Raw genomic sequence first — 12,291 nt, forward strand, 5'->3', positions numbered from 1 at the left:
AGTGCAGTGGCACAATCACAGCTCACCTCAGTCTTGACCTCCTGGGCTCAGGCGATTCTCCTGCCTCAGCCTTCCGAGTAGCTGGGACTATAGGTGCGTGCCAACCGTGCCTGACTAATTTTTTAATTTTTTGTAGAGACGAGGCCTCACTATGTTGCCTTGGCTGGTGTTGAAGTCCTGGGCTCAAGCAATCCTCCCGCCTTGGCCTCCTAAAGTGCTGGGATTATAGTAAGCATGAGCCACCACCCCCAGCCTCTTGTTTGTTTGTTTAAGGATGAGAGGTAAGCGCTTGTGGCCTTGGGAGTTCCTTGCTGCTGTCGAATATTGGAAGACTGGACCTGTTTGTTGGGCCTAGTGCAGGGCCAGGTGTGCCCAGTCAGAGCGCGCCCGGCCAGGCTTCTGCCTCCTCATCTGTGAACTGAGAGCTTGGGTCCTCACGTCCTTGAGCTGCGGAGTCCTCTGACCCCGGGTGGGAGATGTCCGTCACGCCCCTGTCTGATTTCCTCCTCCTCCCGTGTTCCCAGTGGTGGAGCCGTAATGCTTCAGAGAAGTGGGACCACCCTGGACGTGACGGTGACCTTTCCAGGGCAGACTGGAGGTCGAGGCGGAGAGGAAGTGGAGACCAGTGTGGCTCAGGGCAGGCGGGGCGTCTGGACGGTTTGCCACATCGTGAGGGAAAACCTGCTCTTTCCTCTGTGACCCGGGTGGGTTCTTTTCCTTTTAGTTAACTAATTTATTTTTGAGTCGGAGTCTCATCCCGCCACCCAGGCTGGAGTGCAGTGGCACATTTACGGCTCACCACAACCTGAACGCAGGCAGTCCTCCCGTTTTGGGTTACCCGGTAGCTGGGACCGCAGGCACGCGCCACGGCGCCTGGTTAACTTTTTGAATTTCTGTCGAGATGAGGTCTCGCTATGTTGCCCAGGCTGGTCCCGAACTCTTGGGCTCAAGCTCTCCTTCTGCCTCGGCCTCCCAATGTGCTGGGATTATAGACACGAGCCTCCGCACCCGACCACCCATGCGGGTTCTCAGTTTGACTCACGGGAGGCGATGTCCTTGATGCCCAGAGAACCCAGGGATGAGTTGGAGTGTGTGGCGGGCAGGCAGGTGACATTAGCGGACACGTGAGCGACGTGGCCATGGGCGTCACAGATATGTCCCCGTGCTCCTGAACCATATAGGTCATCAGGAGAGGCCGACTTTACACAAGTAACAGCAAGTGATAAGCATGACATTCACAGGAGCCCAGCGTGCTATAAAGGCCAGGACACCGTGGCATCATGTCACAGGAGAACTTGAGCTTGCCCTGAGGAGTTGGGGTGGTGCCCACCCAGGACAGTGGCGAAGGGGGCATGTTCCTGACAGATGTTCCAGCACGTAGATGTTTCTGACCATATGTTTTGTGTGAGGCCAGGACTGACCCCAGCTAGGAAGGCAGAGTCTCTTGTGTAATTTAGCCAGTGATTACCCCCTCCTGGCAGACGGGCTTCTTGCTTCCATGGTGCGAGACCGAGGCTTGCGGTGTGGACTGAGGGTGGGGGGTGCCCCAGGGCGCCTGCTGTGTGTGTGTGCGTGTGTGTAGGGGCTGGGGGAGCCCCGCGTTTTGCTCTGCCAGGCTGGCCCCAGCAGAGTGGCCTGGGCTCTGTGCATTTGGGCAGTGCGTGGTTGGCCCCCAGGCTTCATGCTTCATGGAGAGTCTGGCCACGTGAACTCTTTCTCGCCTGGGCAGCTGGGCTGGAGAGAAATGCCTGTGGTCTTTGTTCAGTTTTTTTGTTTTCTGAGTTGAAGTCTCACTCTGTTGCCCAGGCTGGAGTGCAGTGCACACTTATGGCCACCACAGCCTCAACCCACTGGGTCAGGTGATCCTTCCACCTCAGCCTTCCAAGTAGCCGAAACCACAGGTGTGCACTACCGTGCTCGGCTAATTTTTTGATGTATTGCAGAGATGAGGTCTCACCAAGTTGTCCAGGCTGGTCTCGAACCCCTGGGTTCAGACAGCCCTCTTGCCTTGGCATCCCAAGGCGTTGGGATTACAGGCGTGAGCCACCGCGCCTGACCTTACTTAATTTTATTTAAAAAATAGAGGCTGGGCTTGGTGGCTTAGCCCATAGTCCCAGTACTTTGGGAGGCCGAGGTGAGTGGATTGCCTGAGCCCACGGGTTCAAGACCAGCCCGGGCAACTTGGTGAGACCTCGTCTCTACAATAAATCAAAAAATTAGCCGGGTACAGTGGCATGTGCCTGTAGTTCCAGCTACTTGGAAGGCTGAGGCGGAAGGATCGCCAGAGCCTAGCAGGTTGAGGCTGCAGTGGCTGGGAGCATGCCACTGCACTCCAGTCGGGGCAACAGAGTGAGACTCCACCTCAAAACAAAAAACAACTCCCCCCCAAAAAATAGAGACAGGCTCTTACAATGATGCCCTGACTGGTCTCGAACTCCTGGGCTCAAGTGATCCTCCCCGCTCAGGCCCCGGAAGTGTCAGGACTGTAGGTGTGAGCTGGGTGCCTGGCCTACAAGTGCCTTCCCGCAATGTTCTCTCCCACCCTTGTATCACTGTGGTCTTGCCCTTCACCAGATACATTGTTGCTATTATTATTGTGTATAGAATGTTACCTGTCTGTCAACTGTCATTTCAGAATAAGAAAAATAGGGAACCGGCTCCGGCGACAGAGTGAGACTCCAACTCAAAAAAAAAGAAAGAAAAATAGGGATTTTTATTTATTCCTTCCATCCCTCATCTCTTCCTCTCACTTATTCCTTCTCTGGCACTCCCTCTTGGTGTCAGTGTGAGTTTATATAGCCTATATAATTTTGGTAAGACAGGATCTCACTTTGTCATCCAGGCTAAAGTGTAGTGGTGTGATCCTGGCTCACCACAGCCTCGAACTCCGGGGCTCAAGTGATCCTTCCTCCTCAGCCTCCAGAGTAGCTGGGACTACGGTCTTGCACCACCATGTCCGGCTAATTTTTTGTTGTTGTTGTTGAGTTGGAGTCTCACTCTGTCGCCCAGACTGGAGTGCAGTGGCTGCTCCCGGCCACTGCAGCCTCGCCTACTGGGCTCCGGCGATCCTTCCGCCTCATCCTTCCAAGTAGCCAGAACTACAGGTGCGCGCTACCACACCCGGCTAATTTTTCTGATTTATTGTAGAGATGAGGTCTCGCCAAGTTGCCTGGGCGGGTCTCGAACCCACAGGCTCAGGCAGTCCACTTCGGCCTCCCAAAGCGCTGGGATTACAGGCTGAGCCACCAAGCCTGGCCAAATGTTTTGATATTTTGTAGAGACAAGGTGTCGCTATGTTGCCCAGGCTGGTCTCAAACACCTGGGCTCAAGCAGTCCTCCCCCCTCAACCTCCCAAAGTGTGGGAATTACAGGAGTGGGCCACCGCGCCTGGCCCCTGTCAAACTCTTCAGACCGTTCCCTCAGGCTCTTCCGTCTTGGTGGTCCCTGAAGAGGAGTCCCATGCGTTCTCACCCCGCCTCTCTGTCGGTGAGGCTTCCTCCCCCTCCAGCCTCCGTTTCTGTGTGACAGGCCTGGTGGGGGGTTCTCTGAGCTCTGGGGTCTGTATTGTGGCGTCTGTCATTAACTTTGGGAAGTTCCCGGCTGTTGTGGCCGCGGTTCTTCTGTCTCCTCCTCTCTTCTCCTGGCATTTCTGTCGCGCCTTTGGGCTCTTTGGATGTTCTGGTCTTTTTATTCCTTTTCCACCCTGTGGTGCTGTGGGGGGCATTTCTGCCGACCTGACTCCAGGCTCACCTCTCCCCTCGGCGCATCTGGGCTGCTTCCTCCATCTGGGCTCCAGCGCTGACTTGTCGGTTCCCCCCTCTCTGCTCACGTGATATCCTCAGATGTGTCTGCTTTTTCCTTAGCGTTTTGGTCACGGTATTTTTTCTTTTTTTTTTGAGTCGGGGTCCCACTCTGTTGCCCAGGCTGCAGTGCAGTGGCCCGCTCACGGCTCAGCGCAGCCTCAACCACCTGGGCTCAGGAGGTCCTCCCGCCTCAGCCTCCCGGGTAGCTGGGACCACAGGCACGCCACCTCCACGCCCCTTTATTGTAGAGACAAAGTCTCATTATGTTGCCCAGACTGGTCTCAAACCCCTGGGCTCAAGTGGTCCTCCTGCCCCAGGCTCCCGAAGTGCTGGGATTACAGGCTGAGTCACCCAGGCTGGCCGGTTAATCAGAGTCGTTTTAAATTCCTGGGCTGGTAAATCCAAAGCCCTGTCAAATCTGAATCTGCTTCTGACACTTGGTCTGTTTCTTCACACCGTTTCCTTACTTTTCAGTGGCCTCACAGCGTTCTGTGGAAAGCCAGACATGCCACTTGGGAGAGAAGAGCGAGGGGCAGGGTTGTAAGTCGTCTGGCTGGGATTAGGGTGTGTTTGCCACCCCTCGAGGCGTCAGAGGTTGCGTGTCCGCTGGGGCCCGCGCTTTTTTCTCCTCTGCTGTCCTGGGGTTCTGGAGGCTTCTTCAGCGAGGTCTGAGCCTCACAGCTCGTCCTGCCCTGCCGTAATCCCTCGTGATTCTGTTGGAACCCTGCTGGGCAGTGGGGGCATCCCGAGTCCTGGGATTAGGCCTCCGTCTTCCAGTGAGCCTGTCCTTAGGCCTTCACGCAAGCTTCTCAGCACCCCCATCCCGCTTTAGGGGTGCAGAAAGGCAAGGCGGGACTGGAGTTCCCTCTGTTTGAGTCGGACAGGTGCTGGGAAACCCAAGGGGGGTGGCCCTGGAAAGATCATTCCCCCGAAGGGCAAGCCTAGTTAAAAGGAACAGAGGGGCCGGGCGCAGTGGCTCACACCTGTACTCCCAGCACTTTGGGAGGCTGAGGGGGAAGGATCGCTTGAGCCCAGGAGTTGGTGACCAGCCTGGGCAACATAGACCTCATCGCTACAAAAAATAAAAATAATAACCAGCCGGGTGTGGTGTCACATTCCTGTAGTCCCAGCTACTTGGGAGGCTGCAGTGGGAGAATCTCTTTAGCCCAACAAGTTTGAGGCTGCAGCGAGCCGTGATCATGCCACTGGCTCCTCACAACACTTTGGGAGGCAGAGACGAGAGGATTGCCTGAACCCAAAGGTTCAAGACCATCTTGGACAACTTGGCAAGACCTTGTCTCTGCAATAAAGCAAAAATTAGCATGGTATGGTGGCACACGCCTGTAATTCCAGCTACTTGGAAGGCTGAGGTGGAAGGATCACCTGAGCCCAGCAGGTCGAGGCTGCGGTGACCAAGAGCGTGCCACCGCACTCTAGCCTAGGCAACAGTGAGACTCTGACTCAAAAAAAATAAGATGAAGAAAAACAGATGGCTGTGGGAGTTTTTCTTTTTCTTTCCTTCTTTCTTTCTTTCTTTTTTTTTTGTACAGACAGGTTCTCACTTAGGTGACCAGGCTGGTGTCAACCTCCTGGGCCCAAGCCATCCTCCCACCTCAGCCTCCCAAAGTCCAAAGTGCTGGGATTACAGGCACGAGCCACCGGCCTCTGGGTGTCTTCCCAAGGGCTACCTTCCCCACCTCCCTGCCGGAAGCCGAGGGGGCGTTCCCCACTGCTGAGCGGGCAGGCTCTTGCTCCCAGCCGGACCCTGAGCTCCCGGGACGGGCACCTACGGCCCTTTCCCCTCTCCGCCAGCAGGCCCGTGGGGCGTGCTGCTGCCCAGGGGCTCCGTCTGTGGCCACTCCCAGCCCCGGGCCGAGTCACAGGGAGCTGGCAGCTGGTGACGGGGCAGGTGCGGTCTGGGGGACGGCGCTTCACCTCCTCCCTCCCGCAGGCTGCGTGGGCCAGATGGAGGCCAGCCCGTCCGGCTTTGACATCGACGCTCCCCGGTGGGACCAGCGCACTTTCTTGGGGCGGGTGAGGCACTTCTTCAGCATCACGGACCCCCGCACAGTGCTCGTGCCCGAGCGGGAGCTGGACTGGGCCAAGGAGATGGTGGGAAAGAGCCGGTGCGTGGCGTGGAGTGGTGGCCGCGAGGCTCACGGGGCCCCCTGGAGGTGGAGGATGGGGGCGCAAGGGAGGGAGAGAGGAACGGGAGGCGGAGGCGGCACCTGGTAACGACTGCTGTCCTGACTGGCAGGATGGGCGCGGTGCCCCCGGGCACGCACGTGGAGCGCCTGCTGTATGCCAAGAAGCTGTATGACTCGGCCTTCCACCCGGACACCGGGGAGAAGATGAACATCATCGGGCGCATGTCCTTCCAGGTCCCTGGCGGCATGGTCATCACCGGCTTTATGCTGCAGTTCTACAGGTGGGCGAGGCTCGCAGGGGGGCTGCAGCCGGCGTGATCCAAGTAACTGCCCTCCAGGCCGGGTGTGGTGGTGCACACCTATAGTCCCAACACTCTGAGAGGCTGAGGCTGGAGGATCGCCTGAGCGGAGGAGGTCAACGCTGTGGTGCGCCGTGATCGTGCCACTGCACTCCAGCCTGTGACAGAGTGAGACCCCGACTCAAAAAGCAAAAAGTAATGACAGCCCTCCTTGTCCATCACTCCTAGACCCCGACCCCAGCAGACACACACACACACACACACACACACACACACACACACACGAGGATGCTCGTTCCCTCCCACAGGTGAAGAGCTGAGTTCTCGAGCGGCCGAGAGGCTCATCGGAGGTCACACAGGCCTGGCTTCTCAGCAAGGAGGCCTCCTCGAGCTCGCAACCCACCTGCAGTCCTGATTCCATCCTTACGAAGCCCTTATTCCAGGCCAGGCACAGTGGCTCACGCCTGTTGTCCCAGCACTCTGTGAGGCGGAAGTAGGAGGATTACTTGGGCTCAGGAGACTGAGACCAGCCTGGGCAATACAGTGAGATCCCGTCTCTAGAAAAACCTTAAAAAGTCAAGTACTTATTCCGCAGTGAGTTTTATTTCATAATGTAGCATCCAAATGCAAAAAATAGGAAGGGACTGGGCACCGCGGCTCATGTTTGTTAGCCCAGCACTTTGAGAGGTCGAGGCAGGAGGATCGCTTGAGCCCAGGATTTTGAGACCAGTCTGGGCAGCATAGCAACCCCCCGTTTTTTTTGAGTCGGAGTCTCACTGTCATGGCCACCACAGCTTCAACCCCTGGGGCTCAGGGGATCCTTCCACCTTGGCCTTCCAAGCAGCTGAATCTACAGGCACACACCACCACACCCGGCTGATTTTTTGATTTATTGGAGAGATGAGGCCTCGCCAGGTTGCCCAGGCTGGTCTTGAACCCCTGGGCTCAGGCCATCCTCTTGCCTCCGCCTCCCAAAGTGCTGGGATGACGGGTGGGAGCCACCACACTTGGCCTGACTCTATTTAAAAATAAAAAAAGACCCCGTGTCCCTACTTAGCTGGGGAGTCAGCCTCCACTGTAGCTGCCGCCTCTTCCTCCTCCTCCTCCCTCCTGCCTCCCCGCCCCTCCACGGTGCCCTCATTTGTTCAATGACCGAGCTACGCTTTGGGCCAGGTGTTGGGAATGGATAGGCTTCAGCCCCTCCCCCAGGAGCTCCCACTTTTGTTGAGGAGACCAGAAGGAAACAGTGCCGGGTCTGCTCGGTGAGTTGAGTTGTGGCTGGGGGATCAGGGAGCCAGGACCCGCTCGCTGGGCCTGGGGAGGCAGAGGAGGGCAGAGAAGGTCCCAGGAGGAAGTTCCCTCAACAGAGGAGGAACGCTAGTCCAAGCAGTCGGCCGGAAGGCCAGGAGCACGTGGCAGCGTGGGCAGCCAGGGCACTGCGGGGCGCGTGTTTTCACTGGTGTGCCCGGCCCTGCCTCCCATCTGACTCCGTCCTCCTGTCCTGGCCTCCCTCTGTAGGACGGTGCCGGCCGTGATCTTCTGGCAGTGGGTGAACCAGTCCTTCAATGCCTTGGTCAATTACACCAACAGGAATGCGGCTTCCCCCACGACCGTCAGGTAGGAGCCCTGGCCCCGAGGTCCCGCCGGCCTTCTCTGGGGTGCTGCACTGGGCAGGAGACCCAGTCAGCCTTTACCAGCGTTTGGAAGTTCGTTTGGTGTTTTTTGAGTCAGGGATCTCACTGTCGCCCAGGCTGGAGTGCAGTGGCAGGATCACAGCTCACTGCAGCCTCAACCTCCTGGGGTCAGGCGAGCCTCTCACTTCAGCCTCCCGAGTAGCTGGGACTACTGGTGCGTACCACCAACTGACCGATTTTCTTATTTTTGGTGAGACGAAGTCTGGTTATGTTGCCCAGGCTGGTCTTGAACTCCTGGGCTCAAGCAAACCTCCTGCCTTGGCCTCCCGAAGTGCTGGTATCACAGGTGTGAGCCACCACACCTGGCCACATTTTTTCCAAACTGAATGGGACGTGTCGTCTTCACGGGCCCATTCAGAATACATGCGCTCATCCGTCCCACAGATATTTCTCAGGTGTGTGTTACGTGCTGGGGTGCATTGTCAAGACACGTGTGGCCCCTGTCCTGGTGGAGTTTGGGGTCTTCTAAGATCATCAGGCTGCCTGCTGCCATTCAGAGCGCGCACAGGGTGACCAGGCAGAGAGCAGCAGAGTGGGTGTCTGTAGCCAGGCCAGCCGGGAAGTCCCCCTGCAGAGATGCCATACAGTGGAGCTCGGAAGGATGTGGACTCAGCAGCGGAGAGCTCAGAGAAAGATCCCCGCTGAGGAGCAGCCGGGGCGGAGGGCCCGAGGCAGGAAGGAGCTTGGCGTGTTAAAGTCCCGAAAAAGGCCAAGGGCGGTGGCTCATGCCTGTGATCCCAGCCCTTTGGGAGGCTGAAGCAGAAGGCTCGCTTGAACCCTTTGGGGGTACGACACCAACCTGGGCAACATAGTGAGACCTCGTCTCCACAAAGAATTAGAAACACCAGCCGGGCGTGGCGGCACACGCCCATAGTCCCAGCTACTCGGGAGGCTAAGGTGGGAGGATAGCCTGAGCCCAGGAGGTCAAGGCTGCAGTAGCCGCAACTATACCACTGCCCTCTGGCCTGGGAGACAGAGTGAGACTCCGATTCCAAAAAATAAAAATAAAGTCCTAGCCGGGCTTGGTGGCTCAGCCTGTAATCCCAGCACTTTGGGAGGCTGAGGTGAGTGGATTGCCTGAGCCCGCGGGTTCAAGACCCGCCTGGGCAACTTGGCGGGACCTCATCTCTACAATAAATTAAAAAAAAAAAAATCAGCCGGGCGTGGTAGTGCACGCCTATAGTTCCGGCTACTCGGAAGGCTGAGGCGGAAGGATCGCCAGAGCCCAGCAGGTCGAGGCTGTGGTGGCTGGGAGTGGCCACTGCACTCCATTCTGGGCGACAGAGTGAGACTTCAACTCAAAAAAAAAGAAAAAAATAGTCCTAAAAACTAGGCCCGGATGGGGAGGTGGGGGGTTTGTACTGGGACAGCATAGGTGCAGGGTCACACGCTGAGGCTGGGGACAGACCATGTGAGGCTGCAGGCATGCGGCCTGGCCAACCACGGTGTTCCTTGGGCCGTGGCCTCGCCCCCAGCCGTGAGGCTCCCGCGGCAAGCCTCTCTGTCCTCACCTAGGCAGATGGCGCTTTCGTACGTCACAGCCACCACCACCGCCGTGGCCACTGCCGTGGGCATGAACGCACTGACTAAGGTAGGGTCCGGGCCGCCGTGGGCGAGGTGGCCACGTGGGGGCAGCAGAGTCCTAGAAGTTCTGCCTCCTTCCCGCTGGCCAGGAGAGCAGGGCATGGCCAGAGCCAACCCGAAGAGGGCTGTCCCTACGTGACCCGCTGTGGCCTTTGAGGGCGTCGGGGGTCCCAGACGGGTGTGGGGGTGGCAGCTGGGTTGCAGCCCCTCAGCCCCTCCGCTCCCATCGTCCCACAGAGAGCAAAGCCCCTGGTGGGCCGCTGGGTGCCCTTCGCGGCGGTGGCCGCGGCGAACTGCGTCAATATCCCCATGATGCGACAGCAGTGAGTACTGCCCTTCCTCCCCCTACGACCGCGAGGCTGGGGGCACGGGCGGGAAGCCAAGGTGGGGGCTCCTGAGAAGGGACTGCCGGCGGGGATGGCCTAGGGGCAGCGGCTGACCTGGGGTTCATCTGTGGTGGGGATGCTGGGGTCCTGTCCCGGGTGGAGCAGGCTGGACGTGGGACGGTCCTGTGGGCCCTAGGCCAAGTCGTGTCCTCACAGAGGTACACATAACAGAGCTGGGGTCCCTAGATGGCTCAGAGCCTGGAAGCTTTGAAAGAAGCCACAAGAGGCCGGGTGCGGTGGCTCACAGTCCTAACCCCAGCACTTTGGGAGACGGAGGCGGGAGGACTGCTTGGATCCAGGAGTTCAAGACCAGCCTGGGCAAAGTGCAAGGCCTCACCTCTACAATAAACCAACAAATTAGCCGGGCGTGGTGGTGTACACCCGTGGGTCCAATTACTTGGAAGGTTGAGGTAGAAGAATCACCTGAGCCCAGTAGGTCGAGGCTGCGGTGGCCGTGAGCATGTCCCTGCCGTCCAGCCCGGGCGACTGAGTGAGATTCCAACTCAAAAACAGAAAAAGAAGCCACGGGACTAGAGAGAAGTCTTCCAGTGACCCTGCTCTAAGCTTTTGGCAGAAAAGGTCGAGGAGAAACACGTGTGTCTCACGGTTTTTGTTCCTTGACTGGAGCAGCACAGATGACCCTCCGTTATGAGGCTTTGAAGATGTAATATCCAGGGACCAGGCACGGCAGCTCACGCCTGCAATCCCAGCACTTTGGGAGGCTGAGGCGGGAGGGTCACTCAAGGCCAGGAGCTTGAGGCTGCAGTGGGCTATGATCACCGCACGGCACTCCAGCCTGGGCGACAGAGACCCTGTCTCTAAAAAGAGAAGCGGCGGCCTGAGGTCACAGCCCGGTGGCCGCTGCCTGTGGAGTTTGCCCTGTGCCAGGTGCATCTCGTTTGGTCCTCACCAGGTTCCGTGACGCAGGTGCTGGGCTTGTCTCCACTTTGCAGACGAGGAAAACAGGCTGAGGGAGGCTGACGGCCGGTGCTCAAAGGCACACACGTTCCCTGCAGCCTCGGGGTTCGGTCCGGGGTTCGGGGTTGGGCCTGCCCCCCCAGCCACTGCCCAGAGGCGCCGCTCGCTGGTGGGCGGGGCAGCTTCTGAGAGCTCGGGTGCCCTGGCAGGTTGCGGGGCTGGCAGACCTCCAGCGCCCCTTCCTGAGCCCACGGGCCCGTGTGTGTCTAGGGAGCTCATCCAGGGAGTCTGCGTGCGGGACGAGAACCACGAGGACGTCGGTCACTCCCGGGTGAGCAGGGCCACCCCCTGGGGCGGGAGGAGGGCGTTCCTCTCGGGCCTGCCCCCTCCTCCTGCCGAGTCTGTTGCCTCCCTGACTCCGCCCTGGCCCCGCCAGTGTGTCCCTGCATGTTTTCAGAACGGGCCACGCCTGGCCCTTCTCCACCACGCCTGCGCCTGGTCCCAAAGCGGAACGCCTGGCTGGGCGGGGGGCGCAGGTGAGGCCACGCTCAGCGGGTCCATCTCTCCGCCTCTGCCGCTCGCCCAGGGCGTGCCCTGACCAGCCCTCTTCTGCCTCAGAGAGCCGCGGCCGTAGGCATTGCCCAGGTGGTCATCTCCCGGGTCACCATGGCAGCTCCCGGCATGGGTAAGACGGGGATGCCTCCCGTCGGGGGCCTAGGGGACCCGCACGGGCCCCCAGAACACGCACTCGTCCGAGATCTGGGGGGGAGGGTTGCTTTCGCTCAGCCAGCACTCACTGGGCACCCGTGTCTGGCGCAAGACGCGGTGTGGGTGCCGGGACGGCCGTGGGCGGCGACAGACACATCCCGCCCTGGCTGGCTTGGGCAGGGCGTGTTGCAGGGTGTGAGGCACAGGGCTCGCGAGAGCTCAGGGGTGCTTCTGGGTGCCGGGAGGCCCCGAGCCCTGCGGCCGGTCCTGCTCTCACGGGGTACGGTCTGGGGAGCCCTGTGCTCTGGGGCGGCTGGGCCTGTCGTCTTCGGCGCGTCTCCCAGACGGCGAGTGTTTCTGGAGCTTTGGGGGATGGGGACCTCTCGGCCAGTCTGACCCCTGGCCTCCTGGCTCTTCCAGTCCTGCTGCCGGTCCTCATGGAGCGCCTGGAGAAACGGCACTTCATGCCGGTGCGTGGTCTCCTTCCTACTCCCCGCGGGTGCCCCCGCCCTGTGCTGGCAGCCCGGCCTTGCCTGGCCACCATGCCCATCCCCCTCACACCGCCCATCCTCGTCCCCGGGGGCCTCTGCTTAGGCCTCAATGCCGGTTTCACGGGCCCTTTGCCTTGGAGGAGGCCCCTGTGTTTCTTCCAGCTGGTCGGCCATGGCGGGGGGCTCCCCTCGGGGCTCCCCCCCCGGGGCCCCCCCCCCCCAGGGCTCGAGTCTCGAGTCTGGAGTCCCACGTGGGCCTCG

At 59.6% G+C, this 12,291-nt stretch overlaps 1 protein-coding gene across 1 annotated transcript in view; it reads left to right on the forward strand.

The window, feature by feature from the left end:
• Window positions 1-5,754: 5,754 nt before the first annotated feature.
• Window positions 5,755-12,291, forward strand: part of SFXN2 (sideroflexin 2) — an 8,850-nt gene continuing 2,313 nt past the window's right edge. Inside the window, exons 1-8 of the mRNA XM_008049549.1 lie at window positions 5,755-5,929; window positions 6,061-6,231; window positions 7,768-7,866; window positions 9,459-9,534; window positions 9,765-9,850; window positions 11,102-11,162; window positions 11,450-11,516; window positions 11,960-12,032. Coding sequence (XP_008047740.1) covers window positions 5,769-5,929; window positions 6,061-6,231; window positions 7,768-7,866; window positions 9,459-9,534; window positions 9,765-9,850; window positions 11,102-11,162; window positions 11,450-11,516; window positions 11,960-12,032 — 794 coding nt within the window. The 5' untranslated portion in view covers window positions 5,755-5,768. The remainder of the gene's footprint in view (window positions 5,930-6,060; window positions 6,232-7,767; window positions 7,867-9,458; window positions 9,535-9,764; window positions 9,851-11,101; window positions 11,163-11,449; window positions 11,517-11,959; window positions 12,033-12,291) is intronic.

The sequence above is a fragment of the Carlito syrichta genome, unplaced genomic scaffold (assembly GCF_000164805.1).
Source record: "Carlito syrichta isolate Samal-C Ts95f unplaced genomic scaffold, Tarsius_syrichta-2.0.1 Scaffold135736, whole genome shotgun sequence".
NCBI lineage: Eukaryota > Metazoa > Chordata > Mammalia > Primates > Tarsiidae > Carlito > Carlito syrichta.